This window comes from Myxine glutinosa, chromosome 6 (genome assembly GCF_964187855.1).
Source record: "Myxine glutinosa chromosome 6, kmMyxGlut1.1, whole genome shotgun sequence".
NCBI lineage: Eukaryota > Metazoa > Chordata > Myxini > Myxiniformes > Myxinidae > Myxine > Myxine glutinosa.
The window spans coordinates 45084995-45107504 of record NC_136266.1 but is presented as its reverse complement, the minus strand read 5'-3'; the positions used below and the strand labels follow the sequence as shown (position 1 = coordinate 45107504).

At 48.8% G+C, this 22510-nt stretch overlaps 1 protein-coding gene across 16 annotated transcripts in view; it reads left to right on the top strand.

Moving 5' to 3' along the window:
* Window positions 1-5261: 5261 nt before the first annotated feature.
* LOC137429727 (gamma-secretase subunit APH-1A) overlaps window positions 5262-22510 on the top strand; it is a 55877-nt gene continuing 38628 nt past the window's right edge. For 4 of the 16 annotated variants that reach the window (XM_068119923.2, XM_068119917.2, XM_068119924.2 and 1 more), the window contains exons 1-4: window positions 5795-6013; window positions 6319-6460; window positions 9937-10107; window positions 11609-11682. In XM_068119923.2, the coding sequence (XP_067976024.1) occupies window positions 6348-6460; window positions 9937-10107; window positions 11609-11682 (358 nt within the window). In that variant the 5' untranslated portion in view covers window positions 5795-6013; window positions 6319-6347. Of the gene's footprint in view, window positions 5512-5790; window positions 6014-6318; window positions 6461-9936; window positions 10108-11608; window positions 11683-22510 lie in introns of those variants that run through there. The other 12 variants (XM_078779799.1, XM_078779801.1, XM_068119919.2 and 9 more) reach the window with 12 other exon arrangements.

Sequence of the window (22510 nt, the reverse complement as noted above, 5' to 3'; positions counted from 1 at the left end):
GGCGCAAAAGGGATAACAAAGTCGAGTCCTTACGCTATTACTATATAGATGAGTATAGTAACATAAGCAGGACTCCAATGTTAGGCCATCCGGTCCGCACCGGAAGTCTGTTTATTTTTCTGGGTTCCTCGGGACAACCAAAAACAACAACAACAACAACAACAACCAACAACAACCAACAACAACCATGTAGTTGCTTCTCAATTGCAGGCACTTCAAACATACATTACAGGCCCCTTGTTATCTGGGAGCACTGTCCAATTGCGTGGGATGCACACTCCGAACGCTGCCTCTGAATTTGAACCCTTAATCTCAAGAAAACGAATTCAAATCCCATATTTAAAAAATTATTCCTTGGGTTTTTTTTTTAAAGGAAATTTTGACTATATTAAAATTAGTTTCTCCTGAGTACCATAATTTGAGAAGTTTTCTGATGTTTAATTTCGGTTCTGTCAAATGCATTCATTGATCATGATGTGACAAGGAAACTTTTTTTTGTCTTTCCATAGTTTTTGAGAAGCAAATGACGAAAATAATTCCCTGTTAATAACGCAGATGCAGGTATTTGGAATTGGCAGGTCATAATTACATGTGTTTATAATTTTATAAGCCTGATGTTGGCTTACCGGTTGAGGTGCCTGGCTTCAGATCTCAGGGTCCTAATTTCAAGCACCTGTCTGGTTCATGTCGTTGAATTAGCACCAGGTGGGTGATTCAGCCTGTCATCCTTCTGAGGTCGACAAAGTTGGTACTAAAGCGCGGTGTTACGCGCGCTGTTTGTAAACAAGGAGGAAGCGGACAACGCGGTAATTTGTAAGAGTCTTTATTCAAGAGCTCACTGTAACACTGAACTCTAAGGGCTGCGCGCCCCGTGTATATCGTGAGGCCACGCCTCTCTCCCGGGCGTGGCCCACCCCCACTCGGTGTGCGGGGTGATGTCACCACGTCAGTGCTTTCGTGTCCGCCACACGCGCCCCCCCCCAGAATCCCCGCGGACCTGAAGGGCCAGTTTGCGGGGCAAACAGATGACCCGGCCGAAGCGCCCCCTGGCGACTGGCGGCGTCTGGGATGCAGGGATGCCATCTGGGATGCCTCCGGCTGCCCCTGGGATGGGTGCAGGACCGGGGGGCGGCGTGGCGGCGGGGCTAGGCGGTGCCGGGGGTCCGCCCGCAGGGGGCCGGCCCCGACGCGGGGGTCGGGCCACTGGCGGTGGATGGTCCATGTCGAGGTGGGCCGGCTTGAGGCGGTCCACAGAAACGCGGTCAGGAGTACCGCCGATGTCCAGGGTGAAGTGCTTCACCCCGGTCTCCAGCACGTGGAAAGGCCCGTCGTACGGGGGCCGCAGTGGTGTCCGGTGGGCATCGTGGCGGACGAAGACGTACTCCGCCGTGCAAAGCTCCGGGGCGACGTGCGTCGGTGGGTGCCCGTGGCACCGGGGCGAACCTCTGGGCGGTCTCCTGCAGAGCGGAGCGCTGCTGTGCCACGGACCATGGTGCCGTGGAGTCGGGGAGGAACTCGCCCGGCACCGCAGCGGTTGCCCGAAGACCAAATCCGCCGCGGATGCGCGCAGGTCCTCCTTGGGCGCCGTCCGGAGGCCCAGCAAGACCCAGGGGAGCCTGTCGACCCAGCCGCCATCGCGGAGGGTGGCCCGGAGCGCGGCCTTCAATGAGCGGTGAAATCGCTCACACAGGCCGTTAGCCTGGGGGTGGTAGGCCGTGGTTCGGTGCAGCCGGACCACGAGCCCCTGCGCGACCGCCCCCCAGAGCTCCGAGGTGAACTGGGGGCCGCGGTCGGACGAGATGTCTGAGGGGGCGCCGAACCGAGCGACCCAGGTGGCGATGAAAGCCTGCGCGACGTCCGCCGCCATCGTCGACGCCAAGGGCACGGCCTCCGGCCACCGGGTGGTGCGGTCCACCATGGTGAGGACGTGGGTGAAACCCCGCGAGGGGGGCAGAGGTCCCACCAGGTCCACGTGGACGTGGTCAAACCGGCGTTCCGGCACCGTAAACGGGGCCAACGGGGCCTGGGTGTGCCGGTGCACCTTGGTGCGCTGGCACGCGAGGCACGTCCTGGCACAGCCGCGGACGGCCTTCCGGAGGCCATGCCAGACGAAATGTCAGCGATCAACCTTTGGGAGGCCCTCGCGCCCGGGTGGGACAGGCCGTGGATGGCGTCAAACACCTGGCGCTGCCAGCCCGCGGGCACAATGGGGCGAGGCCGCCCGAGGGAGACGTCGCACAAGAGGGCCGCGCCCGCGCCGTCGAACGGCACCTTGGTGACGCAGAGGCCTGTGACGGCGGTCCGCAAGGCCTGGACGTCGGGGTCAGCGGCCTGGTCCGCTGCCATCCGGGCATAGTCGATGCCGAGGTGGACTGCGTGGGCGACGGCCCGGGAAAGGCAATCCGCCACCGGGTTGTCCTTCCCCGCGATGTGCCAGATGTCCGTCGCGTACTCGGACACGGCCGAGAGGTGACGCTGCTGCCGGGCCGACCACGGCTCGGTGACCTTGCCCATCGCGAAGACCAGCGGCTTGTGGTCGACGAAGGCCGTGAACGCATGGCCCTCGAGCAGATGGCGGAAGTGCCTGACCGCCAAGTGAAGCCCGAGCAACTCGCGGTCGAAGGTACTGTAACGGCATTCGGGCGGGCGAAGCTGCCGGCTAAAGAACACCAGCGGTTGCCAAGCTCCACGCACCCATTGCTCGTGCACCGCGCACACCGCGTAGTCCGAGGCGTCGGTGGTGAGGGCGATCGGCGCATCGGGCGCCGGGTGCGCGAGCATGGTGGCGTTAGCCAAGGCGAGCTTCGCGCCCGTGAACGCCGCGTCCATCTGCTCGGTCCAGGTGACGTCGCCTTTGCCCGGCTTACCTCGGAGAGCTTCGTGCAGGGGGCACAGGAGCTGGGCGATACGGGGCAGGAACCGATGGTAAAAGTTCACCATGCCCAGGAACTCATGCAGCCCCCTGATCGTGCGGGGGCGCGGAAACCCCTTCACCGCCTCCACCTTGGCCGGCAGGGGGACGGCTCCGTGCCTGGTGACGCGGTGCCCCAGAAAATCGAGTTTGGCGACGCCGAACCGGCACTTTGCGGGGTTCACAATCAGGCCATGCTGGCCCAGGCGTTCGAAGAGCGTGCGGAGGTGGTGTAGGTGCTCTTCGCGGGACGCGCTGGCGACGAGGATATCGTCCAGGTAGACGTATACAAAATCGAAGTCACGCAGGATGCTGTCCATCAGCCGCTGGAACGCCTGAGCCGCATTCTTCAGACCGAAGGGCATCGCAGGAATTCGAAGAGTCCGAACGGCGTGATGACCGCCGTCTTCGGGACGTCCTCCGGCCTGACGGGGACCTGATGGTAACCGTGTATGAGGTCCACCTTCGAGAAGGACATGCCCGCCAAACGGGCGGAAAAGTCCTGAATGTGGGGGACGGGGTAGCGGTCGGGGGTGGTGGCGTCATTGAGACGGCGATAGTCCCCGCACGGTCGCCATTGCCCGCCGGGCTTCGGCACGATGTGCAGCGGCGACGCCCAAGCACTCTCCGAGCGCCGAACGATGCCGAGTCACTCCAGGGTAGCGAACTCCGCTTTTGCTACCGCCAGCTTCGTCAGCTCGAGGCGACGTGCCCGGGCGTAGACCGGTGGCCCGACGGTGCGGATGTGATGGGCCACCCCGTGCTTGACGGCCCCCGCCGAGAAGGTGGGCCGCGTGAGGGCCGGGAAGCCGGCGAGGAGGCGGGTGAATTCGTCCGCTGCCGGAAGCGTACAGATCAACGTGGCCGGAACCAAACCGTTCAGCAAGCCGCTTGGCAAGCCGCTTGGTGAGCCGCTCAGTGGGCTGCTCGACGAGCTGGGCAGCGCACAAGCGAACGAGCTGAACGTCTCGGCCTGGACAAGACGTCTGTGCTTTACGTCAACCAGGAGCCCATTTGCGCACAGGACATCCGCGCCAAGCAATGCCATGGGCACGTCGGCGGTGACGAACGACCATCAGAAAACCTGCCCTCCGAACCGCAGAGAGAGGCAGCGTTTTCCGTACGTACGGATGGGCATCCCGTTTGTGGCAAACAGCGCGGGGCCCCCGCCCGCGGCGTGCTTGTCCGACATACCGGCAGGAACAACACTCACCTGCGCTCCTGTGTCGCACAGGTAACGGCACCCGGATAAGGTGTCCGTGATGAACAGCAGGCTGTTCGAACGGCCGGCGCTCATTGCCACTATCGAGCGCCGGCCCGGGCGTTTCCCGACCTGTTGAAGGAGCATGGCGGATGACACTGTCGAGCCTCGTGGCCGAACTTGGCGTGGAACCAGCACCAGGTGGTGGAGCTGGAGGAGTGCGGCAGGCTCCGCCAGGCCGGCGGAGTTGGCGGCGTTCCCCGCGGTGGCGGTTTTCTCCGCGGTGGTGGGCGGGGCGTGGCGGCGGCCACGAGGTGCGTATCAGCATGCTGCGTATGCTGTGTAAGCTGATGCTGTGGATCAGCATCATCAGCAGCATCATCAGCAGCATCAGCCTCGAGGTCCGTGACGGCCGCACCGACTCTCGCCCGCGTGTCCGAAGCCGCGAAGTACCTGTCCGCTGCGGCGGCCAATGCTCGGGGTTCCGTTAGCACGGTCCCGGCCAACGCGAGGCGTACCTGTGCTGGAAGTTGGCGACGGAAAAGCGCCCGGAATAGAGAACCAGGGGCTTCGTCGCCCAACAGTGACAGCATATGGTCCATTCGGACCGACGGGCGCGTGTCGCCGAGCTCGGGGAGATCCAGGAGGCGGTCGGCCCGTGTGTCCTCCGTGAGGCCGAACGTGGCTAGGAGCAGCCGCTTGAGTGCCTCGTACTTGTGGCCGTCCGGTGGGTGGCGAAGGACGGACACAACTCGAGCGGCCGTGCCGGGCCCGAGGGAGGCGACGACGTGGCAGTAGTGCGTGTCGTCGTGGGTGAGGCGCCGAAGCTGAAACTGGGCTTCGGCTTGGACGAACCAAACTTCGGCCTGGGCCTCCCAAAATTCGGGAAGTTTAATCGACATCGCGTTGTTGGCCATGGCAATGGCGTCGTGTTTGGAAGGATCGCTACGGCAGATCCAACGTCGAGGGTCACCAGTAAAGCGCGGTGTTACGCGCGCTGTTTGTAAACAAGGAGGAAGCGGACAACGCGGTAATTTGTAAGAGTCTTTATTCAAGAGCTCACTGTAACACTGAACTCTCAGGGCTGCGCGCCCCGTGTATATCGTGAGGCCACGCCTCTCTCCCGGGCGTGGCCCATCCCCACTCGGTGTGCGGGGTGATGTCACCACGTCAGTGCTTTCGTGTCCGCCACAGACTCACAGTACCAGCTGCTTGCTGGGAAGAATGAGTCGTTTTGAGTATCCTGTATCGGAGTGGGGGCCCATCCAGGATTGTGCCCAATATCTTGGAAAACTGCTTTGGCATCTCCGTGTATCCGAAGATGCAAAATAAGTTGTCTTCTCCTTCTATAATTTTAGGGAAAATTTTCATTGCCGTCTAAAATTAATCTGCATTCAAGGTACAGGAAGAATTTGAGACGTTTTTGTATTTCGTTTGCAATTTTCTTCCTCATTCGAGGCATAGTTTTAAATTACAGTGAAATTATATCCTCTCTTTAAAAAGGTGTATCGTTTACATATTTTAGTTTAACTGGCACTCTCTGCCTTATCACCATTTTAAAAAGTTTTATGTATTTTTCAATTATTTAAGTCACAATCTATGACTGTTATGTGAAGGAATAAATATAATTTAATGGGAATGGCTCCATTGAGCCTCTGAGAGATAAAGCTGTGAAAACGGAAGTAGAATAAAGCGGAACTAAAATGAAAACGAGTCGACTATGAATGCGGAAGTTTTTTGTTGAGTGGGCTGTGGGTTTGAGACGATTTGGCTATGATATTATTGATCACTGAAGTGGATGTTTAAAAGCAAATTGTAGTCTTTTAACCCCGGTTCATTCTAATTACGTAAGTGTAACCGTTTTATAATTTAAACGAAGTCGTCTCGCTTTATAATCTACAGTGAGTATGTCAATGGAATAGAGTGTTTACTTTATGAATGGAAGTTTGAATAGCGTATCTGCAAAGACAATAGGCCTACATCCGAGAGACATATGTAGTTCAAACTTCAAATAGTGATTTTTAGTTTTGATGACAGTTTGATGTGAAATGAATGGCGTTGTTGATGAAAAGTATTTCTTTTAGTTTTAGTTCAAGTTTATTGATAAGCTTTGTATCACTATCAGGATGAACGTTGACCGCCGTCCTGGATTTTGCCGTGACATGTTCTTTGGATGACCCTCCTTTTCCCGCTGTTCTTCCCGCAGGTGCGCCTTAGTGTGTGCATGGAAAAGGGATGACCCTGTCGGTATTTGTCGGCTGTTCGTTCATCACCTTTGGGCCGGCCATCTCGCTCTTTGTGCTGACTATTGCTTCTGATCCACTGCGGATCATAATCTTGGTGGCTGGGTGAGAATGGCATCTCCAGCTTGGAGGAATTTTTTAGGCCTTGTGCCCTTTCCTAGGGAAACGTTATATTCTGCTGGTTTTTTTTCAAATGCAACTCCAACGAGATAGTAACAATTTTAATTTGAGTTGAGTCAATAAGATGATTTTATTTTGCTATTTGAGTGAAGTCGTGAAGTGAACTTTACAAAAATCGATTCTGTGAGTTATTGGTGTAACTTGCAGATACAGGGTGACCCCAAAAACCCCAGAACCCATACTATAGCATACAAAAATTTGCAATTTGGTGTCTGTCTGTCTGACAGCGATACATTTGGTTGTTACTTATTCAATTTCAACCAACCTTAACAGGAGGACTAAGGGGTCACACGTTGGAGGATGCAGCAAGTTGATTTCCCCCTCCTCCCCTTCGCTGAGGCCAGTTCCTCCCCCCCCCCCCTCTCCTCGCTGAGGGCAGTTTTCCCCCCTGCTGCCCTTGCCTCCCCGAGGGGGTTTTCCCCCTCCCCCTCCCCAAGGGGGTTTACCCCGTTGGCCAAAATCCATGTTAAGGTGTATATCTGTGTTAATATAGCTAATCGTGCCATTTTTCCAAAGCCATCTCTAAAAGCAATAGTAATCACGACACTTATTATAATAGCATAATATTAATGTCATGCCAAAAAATAAAATAAAATAGCAGTTGATCTGTATTTTTTTTTAAAAGAGAGGAGACCCTTTTATTCATTTATTTTTCTTTCAAAATGGCCACCATGTAAATTGCATGCAATTTTTTTTTTTTAACCCCCTCCCAAAAAACCCCACAAATCATGTACAGGACATGTCAGTTTTCTACCCCAAAATAAATATCAGGACGTGGGTCAAATACCCGACATCACCTACACAGTCACTAGGCCTATTAAAAATACAATCCACAGTTCTAAACAAATATAAATGTACTAGCCGAAACCCATGGAACATTCACGGAAGGGAGGATGTGGTGTATGGATGGAGTGTACCATTATGATGGCATAGGGGATTTGCTTGTCCGAGTAAGAGTTAGGAAGAAAGATGAGAATGAAGAGTGCGTATATGAACAACGATCGCTGACACCGGCACAAATGCATGCTCTGGATTGTCCACTCAGCGGACGGCTTGCTTCGCCTTCACCCAGCAGACGCCAATACGATGGCGTCGTAAGATGGCGTCGTATCGGCAGTTAATCGGATGCTTTTGGGCCCCAACGTCGGCTAATTCAGATTTTTCAAGTATGGCTGTACGTGATAAACAAAGAGCGCGGTTCGTAGATCGTAAATCCATTAGTGCCGTGGGCATCGGGTCACTGGGTGCGGCGTAAAAGGGATAACAAAGTCGAGTCCTTACGCTATTATTATATAGATGGCGAAATACAAAAAACTACATTCATCATGCAATTTGCTAGTTTTAAAAGCCTCTTCGTATTTGCATCATTTTAGTTGTGAGCGTGCAGTGAATTTTACTGCAGCAGCTGCGATGAAACTTGCGTATGCCGACATGTGCACAGATCAGTGTTGCTCGTGTAGCACGCATGTATATCAGGACAGTGAACATGAAGAGGCAGTACAGCTGTCGGTGGTGTGGCTCGGCATAAGCTATAAAAACTCAGTATTAACATTGGGAAAATTATCGATTCAAAGAATGGTGCAAGATGTGGATTTTTTTTTTTCGGGATGTTTAACAAAATAATAAATAAATAAAAAGGAGGCAGCATCAAAAAGCGAAGCGGAATGAAGCGGATGAACAACTGGAATATTTTTTAAATTTGGCTTTATTATAAAACAATGTTAATATAATATAACCCCAAGGGGTTTTCCCTCCTTCGACAAATGCTGTGTTAACATGTATGAATAAATAGCTTATTGTGGCATTTTGTGGGGCACCCCTACCATAAGCAAAAATATTATAAATAGCAAACACGTATGATTCCCTTTTTAAACTGTCGTTGCTGTTATTGTGACCCCCACAGACTAACAGAGCCGAGCCTAGATCTACTGTAATCTATATACCCAAATACTAAATACCATGACCCTTCCCGCTCCTGTAGGGAGTGGGTGTACTACTCAAGTTTAAAATTCTCATTTATCATTCAAATGGCACCATTTCTGGCACAGATTAGCTTGAATAGGCCAGGAATGACTGTGCTTAACTGTGCTAAACTGACGTGCTCCAAGTGTTGGCCACGGTGCTGCAAGTACAGTTTGATTGAACGGGCAAAATGGTTGATTACTCTACTATAGGAATTATGTGAATTTTTTTGGTAATTGTTGCTTTGAGTTCTTCAATGGATTGTGGCCTTCCTCTGTTGACGCCGTCCTTGAAGTAGCCCCAAAGATAGGAATCTGGCGATGACATATCTGGTGAGTGTGCGAGGGCCGTTCAACAGCAAGTCTTTGATTGATGACTGTCACCAAAGTGCATGTTGAGCCAGTTCAGAGAATCATTCAAAGTGTTGGCAGTGGCTCCATCTTGTTGAAACTATTGTTGCTGTGTCATAACGCCTTGTGACTGCATTGGGCCCTCCAAAGCCTCCAAAGAACTTGGATGCAACGTTTCGTAATGGCAGTCAATGCCTTGCCTGTGTTGTCCTCAAAGCAGAAAGGGCCGAATATTCTATGTTTACCAATTGTTCCCTCTGTAGTGCATTTTTTCTGAAGGGAGAGGTCACTCGAGCACTCGATCGGGGGATACCAATACCCAATATCCGCAGTTCTTGCAGTTGGCATGCCCATAAATAAGAAAATTGGTCTCGTCAGAAATTCAGACATTGTCAAGGAAGTTAGGCTTTCTTCAATCTTGCAAACCACTGGCACGTTGTCACTCTTTTCTACATATGGGCTGCAGTAAGTTTGTATTTAATCTGAATTCGATATGGATACAGTTTCACATTGTGGATGAGAATTCTTCTCACTGATTCGCTTGAAATTTCAATCCATTGACTACGATGCCTGAGAGATTTCTTAGGGCTTCTGTTCACTGAATCACGACCAAGGTCAATGTTCTCAGGAGACCTGCCATCTTGAGGACGTCCCAAATATATTGGTCCTCCAGTGCTTTTACTGTTGAGATTTGCAGTAGTGCCTTTCTCTCCAAACTTTTTGACCTTGGCAAATATCTGTGACTTGCAGGGCACAGTGAAAGTTCCAAACCCGTGTTTAAACTCTATTTGCGTCTTCTTGTAGGAGTCCGTTTTAAGAAAAATCTCCACAGAATAAGTATTGTGCCCAATTGTCCATGGCATCTCTAAAAAGGGAAGAATCGTGGCCAACTTTCGTAGTAAGTCTGGTCGTTCACTCTTCTTCAATCACTGGAAAAAACAAGAGGTTGTAATATGGACGATGTTAGACAAAAAGTGGGTTCTGTTTTTGGGGCGGGGGTGGGGGGGATCACCCTGTTAATAACATAGCATTAAATGTTGTTTCCTTGTTGTGGCATTAAAGTGAAAGTGCAATCTGCTCATGTTGCAGGTCATTTTTCTGGCTGCTGTCACTCTTGCTGTCTTCCCTGGTTTGGTTTATTGCGGAGAAAGTGAACGAGTCTCTTGGTCAAAACTTCCAGCACCAGTTGCTTGTGTTTGGGGTTGTTATTTCTGTGCTGCTGCAAGAAATATTCCGCTTTGCCTTCTTCCGGATCCTTCAGTAGGTTCACATGGTTTTTTTTCACATGATAATATTTGCTTCACCACAGTATTGTATGTTCATCTTGCTAATGCTGTATTGAGTGTATGTGATAGTTTGTTTATGATGTCGTGTGACTTGCATATGTGCTAAAAGACTTATGGGTCTGCCATCTTCCATGCTATGTTTCACGTGTCAGATCGCAAAATCCGAACTTCTACACGACCTGTCAATGCATCTGTGAACCTTTTCTGCGAAGCATGGCAAACATGAACTTTCATCGTCTCGCGATCGATTGGGACAGTGTGGATTTGTTTGCATTTGGAAAATTTAAGAACCACGTGTAGTTTGTGTTTGCCGAACCATTGGCCCAATTGAGAGACTAGGAAAAAGCCGGCTGGCTAGGAAAATCAGGGCCAGATTAACCTTTTGCGGGACCCCATTCCCCCTCCCGATCCACCTCCTTCGGTGACGGTGCAGTGATGCTGCATGACCAAATGATTTCAGTGGCTCTGGAAGAAAAAAAATCAAAATATAATACCATTTTGTGTTTTTAAAAAGCACTTCACATTAAATTATATGTATGTGAATCGAGGCACCTCCTAGCTTTAATGGTGAGCACTAGCCATGAAGGTTTTTGGATGGGGGAAGATAAGCGATGGTGGTGAACAGCTGTTTTAAAGACCTGGAGGGAGGAGAGGGATTGAAGAGAGTGTGGGAGTTTGTTCCAGAGGCGGGAGAAAAGAATGAAGGTGAGCAGAGAGTCTTGATTATGGCAGTCTCACCAGAAGAGGGTTGCTGGCAGATCTTGTGTGTCCTGCAGGAATATTTGGTGGATAGAGCACAGACAGAACAGGGGAAGCAATGCCGGGGAGGAGTTGGTGGAAGACAGAAAGACCACCTACCCGCCTGCGTTAAGAGAGATGCCCTCAGAATCGGCTTCATCGCGGGAGATTCCAATGATTCTGAATGCTTTGGTTTCAACCGTGTGAAGCCGAGCTCGGTGTAATATTCAAAAAAGCTGTATATGACACTGTTTGTGTGTGATGTCATGTGACTTGAATGCATTAGAACATTTTCGGCTCTGCCATCTTTCATGTTATATTACACCCACAAACGTAATCTGCCCTGAAAGAGAAGTGATTGTCATGAAAGGTTCCTATTTTGATGAGAAATATGGGATCTCATTTTAACTGACAGATTGCACTTGGGAACAAGAATGAATGCGACATTATATGAATATATTTTGTGGCATAGAGGAAAAAATACTGGAAGTAATCGGAACCAGAGCAGAAACTAAAAGGAGAAGCTCTCGTCTGTCAATCACGCTTTATTCAAACGGGACGTACAACATGCTGTGTTTTGATTAAAGCAGTCAGTGAAGTGATGGGTCTTACATGCTAGTTTATCCTAACATAGACAAAATGCTTGACAAGTTGGATCCACAGTTCCTTTGAATTGGTTTATCATGCAGATATAAAGTTGTCAAAATACTTAATTTTTTTTGTTGTTGTTCTTTCAGGAAAGCTGAACATGGTCTGACTGTTTTCTCCAATGATGGGCAGCCACCTATAACTGTCCGTCAGATGGCTTATGGTAATTGCATATCCTTGATGCAACATCAGTCTTATTTCGTATGGTGTTTGTGTAATGGCCAATGCAAGGTTTAAGACATAGGAAATGTTTGAAGAAGCAATAAATGTTTTTAATCTCGGCAGTTAATCCTGTGTTTCGATATATGCATTGAATGTAATAATTTTGCAAATAATTTGATGGCAGCACACAGTGCATCTCCTTTTACTGGATACACAACCAACAAGTCCTTCATGGTGCGGTTTATTCATGAATGCACAGTTTTCTCAGCTCTGTGATATATTGTCCAAAGATTAAGTTTATCACACCAGATCTGTCCTGCAACTTTTGTGCTCAATTTGGGTGATTTACAACTCCTGGAACACTTAAGGCTTTATTATTCCCCCATGTCTCGTGGTCCCCTGACTATAGGTTTGCTCTCCTGTCTGTCCATCTGTCTGTCCATCCCACCTGTGGTTTCCTGCAGGTTTTTTCCATACCCTTTAACATATTGTCATGTCACCCTGGGTTAACACCCCAAGATGACGGGTAGCCGATTGTTGTTACTCCCGAGGCGTCCAACCAAATTAATGTCAGTTCCTTTTATGGCACGCGCGGGACTGAAGGTCACGAGGTCCTTACCTGGGCCGATCAGCACGAGGGAGTTATTCGATCCCCACCAACACAGAAATGACGAGCCAAAGATAATCCAACAAATAATGGGTTTAATGAAAATAATTGGGAAGCAATAAAAATGAAAGTTGAGGTAACAATAAGGCTAAGGTGAGGGACCCTCCATGCGGACTCAAATACAGACATGGGGAAAGATAAAGAAAATAAATTATATCGGCCGGCACTCAATCCCACTCAACTCAATCAATCCCACTCCACCCTCCAGGTCTTTAAAACAGCTGTTCACCACCATCTCTTATCTTCCCCCATCCAAAACCTTGATCTTTTCAACCCCCGCTAATTTCACCCCAAATCCTACACTTTTTTGAAATACCAACTTCTGTCCTGGAAGTCCTTGGTCTCCTTGTGTTTTATACCTCTCCTCCCCCCTCCCCCCCCTTCCCACGCCTCCTCCCCCCAGGCCCTCTCCCTCCCGCGCTTCTCCCTGCTCTCAGGTGTTGTGTTTGTGTGCTTCCCCTCCTCTCCCCATCTTGTCTTCCGCTCCCTCTTTTTGTATGTTTTGTTTGTCTGGTTGATTTGTTTGTGAAATAAATGTTAGCTCTTTCACGAGCCTCGATTCAGTATACAAAAAAAAACAAAAAAAAAAAACTCAGCTTTGAGTTCAATGAAGACACTTGGGGGGGTGGTTGAATGGCTCTGGTCGGTCAGCAAAACGACCGCGCGTTGGCGCGAACAAGATGTCGCCACACGAGCACAACGAGCCGCGTAGCGGCGGTGAAACGTCCTCTCAGCTTCCGGCCAGACAGCACGGCGCGGCTGCAGTTCCCTTGAAAAGCACCCAGGTCAGCAACACCTCCTTCCACAATTGCTCAACGTCCCAACAAGGCTCTGACACTCGCTCCACAAGCGCTCACGGCACCAAAACGCAACAGTCCCTTCGCGTGACCAAGGCAAGAGAGAGCGAGCAAGGGAGAGATGCCTTCTTCTTCTTTCTCTCGAACGTTCGACCTCTCACGTCACCCCTGACCAATCACCGAGCTCTTTCATCATCGCTCCATGTCCTGTGGACCAATCACGAAGCTCGGGACGTAGTCTCTCGAGAATATTCACATGACGTTGGCAACCCATCGGTTGTTGTGAGTTAATAGAGCCAATTTCATGGCTGGCTGAGTGAATGTAAAAACATAAGGGAAAAATCACAAGGGCCAATTACACACTGGGGAATTCATCTTGAGCCCTGTCTAGTTAACACAAAAACCACGCCCCTTATGGTGACATGCAAACACTCTTAAGCTGACAGGTTCCCTACTTATTACATTGAGGGTCTTCTTCGCATCCACGGTGGTCCTTGTCTTCCAAGTCTTCGTCACGTCTTCCATGCTAAAACCTATACATTCCTATCTTCATTATGGCAATTTGTCACCTACCCCCACAAACGTAACAATATTCAACTGAAACTTGGTACATGACTTTATTATGTTGAGTTCCAGGGTTTATCACCAATTTTTCATGGAGTTATGGCCTTTTTGCTTGGAACCACAACAACATTAATTGGGACTGTTAGGGGACATGTATTGCAAAGCAATTCTCCTTCTTGTTTACAATCCTCTTCTCTCAGATATGGTTCCTCCCCCTCTCTCCACATTCCACCCATCCCTTCCGCTGACACATGGAAGAAACAGGAAGTTCTTGTGGACTGTTTGCGTTTGAGACACTATAGCTTGATCCTCAATCTTTTTACATTACTTGTCATTTGTATTAGGGCTCTGCTAAGAAACACGGTATCAACAATTCTGTCCCTAAAAATAATGGATGGAATCCCCAGAACGTTGATTGAGGTGTGTTAACTCCTGTGGGTTTAACTGCAAGGTGAAGATGACATTTCAGGCATTAACCCTTTGTTGGAGTAAAAGAGGATCTAATCTAGCCTTCATGAGCAAGACTATTTCTTCTTTCACCTTCTGTTCCTGAAAACCATTTCATCTCATCTTGATGAGAGTTGGGCATCAAGCAGAAATTGAATTTTTAACCAAAGCCAATTATTTCTGGTAATGAACAATTGATTACCAAAAATAATCTTACTTTAATTGAGCAAACCAAAACCTCAAAATTGCCATTTAACTGTTCTTGGGCCAACCTAGAAGTTCCAAAGCCAGTTCTAACTTTGGTAATCCCTTAAGTAGCCATGCAAAGCCAACAGATGAGCACGTACTTTAGCCTTGCTCTGGCCCGAGTTCCAACCCTATCTCCGATGAACTGAGAAGGATACTCCCACTCTGAGGACGGGAGTGCCCTCAAGGACAAACAATGATGAGCAAAAGGTAAAGAAATCAATGTCCGGATTCTTGTTTAACACCTTTTAAAACTGGTTTATTTTTTTGCAAGATCTGCAGACAGGAATAACACAGCAGCCAGCCTCTCAACTGTGTCGTACTGTTCTGCACAGGGTGGAGTCATCATCAAAATGGCATGGTGGATTTTCCTGGGAAGTGAACATTTCCTTAATGTCCATCGTTTCAAAAGTTTGGATTCATCGGGATATTCCTTTTATAATCCTATGATAATAATTGCTCAAATTGCGAACCACTGACACGCATACCTATCAATTCTCATGTAGGTTTATTTGAACGTTTCTTAACATTGACACATTCAATTTAGCACATTTGTTTCTGATTTCATTCTGTACATCTTCAATAATACGTGGTCTCGTGGTACAAACCACTGATTTAAATTGTCCCCAAATAAAAAAAAGTCAAGTGGCATTCAATCCGGACTACGTGAGGGGCGTTATATTGGTCCACGATGTCCTATCCACCTCAACAGCATCGTCTCAAAACAAAACGTGAAATAAATTTAAAACAAGTACAGATACATTCAAAGTACACCGCCCCCATACCAAATAAATAAATAAATAACAATCTCCAGCGCGGCATTGCTGGGGCGCCTACAATAATTGATTGATTAATTGCATAATTAAAATCGATAATTAATGATCGTAAAATAATTTCTTAATTGGCTAATGGCATACCTCAACCACCAGTGTTTCATCCGCAGCTGTAACTTTTTGAAAATTAATTAAATAAGTCATTAATCAAAATAAATAAATAATCAATATATAATAATGAATCGATTAATTGATTAATAAAAATAAATAAATAAATCCTTTATAGCCACATCACTTGGTCACTGTCGTGTCCGAATATCAGCTTCCTAGCTCAAAAGGTGTCCTCAAAAGGTTCCTTTTCCTTTGCTGCACCTCTGCTCTGGAATGACTTGCCTTCCTCTGTTCGACATGTTTGTTGACTCTCTTCCTGCCTTTAAAACCTCCCTCAAAACCTATCTGTTTCACAAGTCTTTTAAAGTCTAAGTCCTGTTTTCCCTTTGGTTTGAGGTGGGACAGAGATCGAGAGTATGTCTGTGTACATGTGCGGGGAAGGGAGGGGAGGAGGAGGGGGAGTACACATCTGTGGGTTTTGAATGGGGAGGGAGAGGAATAGGGCAAGAGTGAAGGTGTGTGTGTGTGTGTGTGTGTGTGTGTGTGTGTGTGTGTGTGTGTGTGTGTGTGTGTGTGTGTGTGTGTGTGTGTGTGTGTGTGTGTGTGTGTGTGTGTGTGTGTGTGTGTGTGTGTGCGCGTGCGGTGTGTGTGCGGTGTGTGTGCGTTCGCATGATAATGTAAAGCGCCATGAGGGTCGTTTACTCTGCTTGATGGGGCTATATAAGACTCCTTTATTATTATTATTATTATTATTATTAAGATATTGCCCAGATGAGAAAGGAAGTAAATAAGTGATTAATAATGAAACAAGAGAAAAATGACCACAGTGTGGTCACTAGCTGCGACGTGTAGAATCATGAGGATATCCGTTGCAATATACAAAAACAACAACAACAACAACATGCATTGTAAGGCCATTTTCCCTGCAAGAGCGGGGGTTAGCCTTGCGGTCCCCATGACAATCTTCTCCATTTTGCCCTATTTTCTGCATCTCTCCTTTCTCTTTTGGACTTCCGGTCCCTCGGGCGACGAGGCTTGCTTCGAGCTCTCCACGGCATCGACGTTTGAGTGTTTTCCCATTCGTGTCTTTGTCGGGTTTCCGCTGGTTGTTTAGTTGTGTGTGTGTGTTGTTGTGTGTTTCTGTTTAGTTTTGGTTTTGTGGTTGTTGCGGATTTGTGTGTGATTGGTCGTTTTTTATTCGCGCGTCGTGCGCGGCCTGGTCTTTCCGGGCTCCCTTCCCCCCGTCGGTGTTTTGTGAGTGTAAGTTCTTTCCTTCATAGTATTTGCTTGTTTCTTTGATTTCTTCTTTTCTCTCCCCTGCCTCTCGCAGGCATCTTACCCTTTGTCCGGCGTTTTTAAAAACAGGACAAACGGATAGACAAAGAATTCTATATTGATTCTTTCTCACCTCCCGGACATGTGCTTGTTCGCTCTCCTCCTCGTCTCGACTTGTGCCCCGCCCCCTGTATCTCGTTTTTCTTCCGCCTCTGCTCCTGCGTTCTCAAATCCACGTTCTCGCTTGGAGACTTTTCCCAGATTGTTTTTCATGGTTTTCATGGTTCTGTTTGGATATTGTTGGAATATATTTAAACCACAGCAGTGACGCCACCCTCCCCTCCCCCCCCCCCCCCCCCCCCCAGAATTTCCATGTTTTAAATGTTTCCCAGTGTGTACCCTGGTCAGAATAGGTACACCGTATCCCTGCGTGTCGTAAGAGACGACTAAGAGGGTTGGCGTCAGGAAGGGCATCCAGCCATAAAAACATTGCCTCAAAAAGGGAACCATGACAATTACAACTACATATGGGCAGGGTGCAGCCCGAAGTGGAGATCGGTTTCTGAGGTTTGGGACATGGAATGTAGGGACAATGACAGGGAGATCAGGAGAAGTGGTGGAAGTATTGGTCAGAAGAAGAGTGGACATATGTTGTGTGCAAGAGACGAGATGGAAGGGAAGTGGTGTGAGAATGGTGAAGGGTAGGCAGGGACAGAAATACAAGTGTGTGGCAAGGGTGCCCGGAGGGCGTGAATGGTGTTGGTGTCCTGTTTTCTGAGGAGTTTGAAGACAGTGTGGTGAGTGACTAGAGTGAGTGATAGGTTGATGATGGTGAAAATGATGATTGGAAAGCTCTTGGTGAACGTCATCTCGGGATATGCTCCGCAGGTTGGTCGAAGCGATGAAGAGAAGGACAAGTTCTGGTGTGCGATAAAGAAGCTGATGGAAAACGTGAAAGATGAGGAAGTTGTTGTGGTGGGAGGAGACCTGAATGGACATGTGGGAAGGAGTATGGATGCTTTTGAGGGAGTTCATGGGGGTTACGGATATGGTGTGAGAAATGGAGAAGGTGAAAGGATTTTGGAGTTTGCTGATGGAGCTGATTTGTTGATTTGTAATACTCAGTTCCACAAAGAGGATAATAAGCTTGTTACATACACGTCAGGTGGGTCGACGACAACCGTTGACTACCTGATGGTGCGTAGGCGAGATAGGGGGCACCTCCGGGACACAAAGGTGATCCCGGGGGAGGAGGCTGTTTCACAGCACCACTTGGTTGTCTGCGACATAAGGGTGAAAGGTGCGAGGAGAGCTCGGCGGGTGAAGTACCAACCGAGAATGAAGGTGTGGAGGTTGAAAGAGGTGACAGTAAGGGAGGCATTAAAAGAGGGGCTGAGTAGGGTAGAGGATGATGTGGTTGAGCTTGAAAGTGATTGGATGTCAATGAAAGCTAGTCTGTTGGGAGCCGTTGGTGAGGTATGTGGATGGACAAAAGGACCACCGAGGCACTTGGAAACATGGTGGTGGGATGATGAAGTTGGAAAGAGGATTGACGAGAAGAGGAAGAAGTTCAAGGAGTGGCAGAAGGCGAAGGGTACGGGAGCAGAAACAGCAGAGCATGAAAGTTATAAGGCAGCCAGGAAGGCTGCAAAGAAAGAGGTAGCAAAGGCGCAGGAGGCATGCAGGAAAATGTGCGGAGAACGCTTGGATTCGGAAGAGGGTCAGAAAGCAGTATTCAGGATTGCAAAGCACATAGCAAAAGCGAGGTGTGAGGTGATGGGGGTGAGTTGCTTGAAGGATGAAGTGGGACAAATCGTTGTCGACCCAGATGGAATTAAAGGAAGATGGAAAAGATATATGGAAATGCTGTTGAATACAGAGAATGAATGGGATGGCAACATAGAGAGTAACCCAGTTTTAGGACCGGCAGAGAAGATAACTGAGAATGAAGTTGAGGAAGCGATAAAAGTAATGAGTGGAAAAGCGGGAGGGCCGACAGGAGTTGTGGGAGATATGTTGAAGGCAGCAGGACGTTGGGGTGTGAAGAGAATGACAGAGATCTGTAATCTGGTGGTGAAAGAAGGCCACATTCCAGTGGATTGGGAACTGAGTACCCTCGTCCCTCTATACAAGGGGAAAGGTGACCCTCTGGAGTGTGGCTCGTACCGAGCGATAAAGTTATTGGAGCATGGAATGAAGGTATTGGAAAGGGTGTTGGAGAGGAGGATAAGGAAGAAAGTGAAGATCGACGAAATGCAGTTTGGATTTATGCCAGGAAGAGGAACGACAGACCCGCTTTTCATTGTGAGGCAGTTGCAGGAGAAGTACATGGAGAAGAGGAAGAAGTTGTTTTTTGGGTTTGGTGATCTGGAGAAAGCATTCGATAGGGTTCCACGCAAAGTATTGACATGGGCATTGAGGAAGTTAGGAGTGGAGGAATGGTTGATCAGAGTAGTGATGGCAATGTACAAAAGAGCGCGCACAGCTGGAAGGACGAAGGACGGGAACAGTGGTGAGTTTGAGGTGAAGGTGGGAGTGCATCAGGGGTCGGTACCAAGTCCACTACTATTTGTAGCTGTGATGGAGGCGCTGGCTCAGAACGTAAAGGAGGGTTTACCGTGGGAGTTGTTGTATGCAGATGATCTGGTGTTGATTGCGGAAAGTATGGATGGACTGAAGGAAAATATGAACAAGTGGAAGGAATGTATGGAGACAAAAGGTCTGAAGGTGAATATCGGAAAGACAAAGGTGATGGCAAGTGGTAAAGCATGTCATGAGGTGGAAAGAACTGGGAAGTGGCCGTGTGCTGTGTGCAGGAAGGGTGTCGGAGTGAACTCCATTCAATGTACAATGTGCGCTGAGTGGGTTCATCAAAAATGTAGTGGTCTGAGAGGGTCATTTACCAGTGTGGCAGCTACATTCAAATGTAAGGTGTGCACAGAGGGAGCTGCAGATGGAGGAAATGTTGAGTTGGATCTTGGAGACGGCGTGAAGCTGGAAGGTGTGAAAACATTTTGCTACCTCGGAGACATGCTGAATGGAGAAGGTGGATCAGACTCGGCAACAGTTGCTCGAGTGAGATGTGCATGGAAGAAGTTTCGGGAACTGAGTGGCGTGCTGCTGATGAGGAGGAGAGTGTCGCCGAAGCTGAAGGGAAAGGTGGATGCTGCATGTGTGAGAAGTGTTATGATTTATGGGAGCGAGACATGGGTAATGAACGTAGAGCAGCAACGAAGGCTGGAAAGGGTGGAAATGCGAATGGTTCGATGGATGTGCGGAGTATCGTTGAGAGAGAGGAAGACAAATGATGAATTGCGAAAGATGATGGGAATATTGCCTCTGATTGATGCTGTGAAGAGGAACAGGTTGAGATGGTTTGGTCATGTGTTGAGGAAGGATGAAAGTGACTGGTTGAGAAGAGTGATGGAAATTAATGTAGAAGGAAGTAGAGGACGGGGAAGACCGAGAAAGACTTGGCTAAAGATGGTGGAAGAAGAAATGCGGGCAAGGGGGTTAACAAGGAGAGATGCAGAAAATAGGGCAAAATGGAGAAGATTGTCATGGGGACCGCGAGGCTAACCCCCGCTCTAGCAGGGAAAATGGCCTTAAAATGCATGTTGTTGTCTCCTTGTTGGTTCATATGTTTTATATGTTGCCCTGGTGTTGGGCTAGCGGCTAGGGTGCCGGCTTAGGATCCTCGGATCCTGGGTTCGAATCCCGGTTGATCGCTGAATTAACGCCAGGGGGGTTGACTCAGCCTGTCATCCTTCCGAGGTCGGCGAATTGAGTTCCAGTTTTTTTTGTTTTTTTTTTTGTTTTTTTTGTATACAAGATCGAGGCTCGTGAAAGAGCGAACATTAATCACACAGAAAGACAAACCGACACATAAAACATATAACATCGGCAGCGATAGACAAGATGTGGAGAGAGGGGGAAGGACACAAACACAACATTTGAGAGCAGGGACCGAGGGACCGAGAGACATGGAGACATCGAGAGATCTGAGAGAGGGCGAGGGCTTTGGGGGGGGGGGGGGCATGGGAAGGGGGCGGTGGGAGAGGTATAAAACATATGGACACTGCCAGGACTTCCAGGAAAGAAGTTGGAATTTCAAACAAGTCGGATCTGGGGTGAATTAGCGGAGGTAGAAAAGATCAAGGTTCTGGATGGGGGAAGATAAGAGATGGTGGTGAACAGCTGTTTTAAAGACCTGGAGGGAGGAGTGGGATTGAAGGGAGTGAGGGAGTTTGTTCCAGAGGCGGGAGAAAAGAGGAATGAAAGAGTGAAGGTGAGCAGAGAGCCGAGATTTCGGCAGTTTAACCATCAGAGGGTTGCTGGCAGATCTTGTGCGACCTGTAGGAATATTTGGGGGACAGAGCACAAAGAGAGCTGGGGGTGCAAGGCCGGAGAGGAGTCGGTAGAAGACAGAAAGACCACCTACCTGCCTGCGGTGAGTGAGTGAAAGGCCCTCAGAGATAGCTTCATCGCGGGAGATTCCAATAATTCTGAAAGCTTTGGTTTCAACAGCGTGAAGCCGAGCTAGGTGTGAGGCAGGAGCACCGGCCCATAGGGGAGAACAGTATTCCATTGAGCTGCGGATGAAAGCCTTGTATGTGGTGAGGAGCTCAGGTGTGCCGAGGAAGGACTTCTCACGACGGAGGATGCCCAGTCGGCGACTGGCTTTGGAGGCCAGCTTGGAAATGTGGTTTTCCCAAGAAAGATCATGGCAGATAGTGAGACCCAAAAGCTTGAGCGACAGAACTTCTTCGGGAGGATTGTTGAGAAAGTAGATGGGAGGGTTGTCCAGTCGATCTTTTCGGAGAGACATAGTAAGAGTGTGAGATTTGTCAGGATTGAAAGACATGTTCCACTTGTTTGACCAGTCTGTGATTTTGTCCAAGTCTTCAGAGAGTGAGGAGGCTGCAGACTGCCGATCTGAGGGAAGAGGAATGGAGCGGCAGAGAGTGGAGTCATCAGCAAAGAGATAGAGAGGATTTTCAAGAGAGTCAGAGAGATCATTGATGAAGACCAGAAAAAGCACGGGGCCCAGAACACTGCCTTGGGGAACTCCAGCCTGAACAGGAAGAGGAGATGAGAGAAACCCATTCAGGGCCACACGTTGACGACGACTAGAGAGGAAGTCCGCCAGCCATGCGTGGAGATTTCCATGGATACCAAAGGAGGAGAGTTTGGTGAGCAGAGCGGGGTGCCAGACCGTGTCGAAGGCACGTGATATGTCGAGGGAGACAGCTCTAATTTCCTGTTTGGCATTGAGGACCTCCATCCATTGTTGAGATAGCAGAAGCAGCATGTCCAGAGTAGAGTGACCTGGTCTGAAACCAAAGTTCACTGGTAATCCCTTGTTTGTCGTTAAAGGCGGCAAAAAGGGTTGGCGTCAGGAAGGGCATCCGGCCGTAAAACATTGCTTCAAAAAGGGGACCGAAAAACAACAACAACCACGGTTCCCGAAAAAGGCCAACCCCCGCTTTGTGGGGAAAAATGGCCTCCAAAGGTGGTTACTTTTTTTTTTTTATTGCTTTTATCGCTTCCTCAACTTCCTTCTCAGTTATCTTCTCTGCCGGTCCTAAAACTGGGTTACTCTCTATGTTGCCATCCCATTCATTCTCTGTATTCAACAGCATTTCCATATATCTTTTCCATCTTCCTTTAATTCCATCTGGGTCCACAACAATTTCTCCCACTTCATCCTTCAAGCAACTCACCCCCATCACATCACACCTCTCTTTCACTATCTGCTTTGCAATCCTGAATACCGCTCTCTGACCCTCTTCCGAATCCAAGCGTTCTCCGAACATTTTCCGACATGTCTCCTGCGCCTTTGCTACCTCTTTCTTTGCAGCCTTCTTAGCTGCCTTATAACTTTCATGCTCTGCTTTTTCTGCTCCCTTTGCCTTCTGCCACTCCTTGAACTTCTTCCTCTTCTCATCA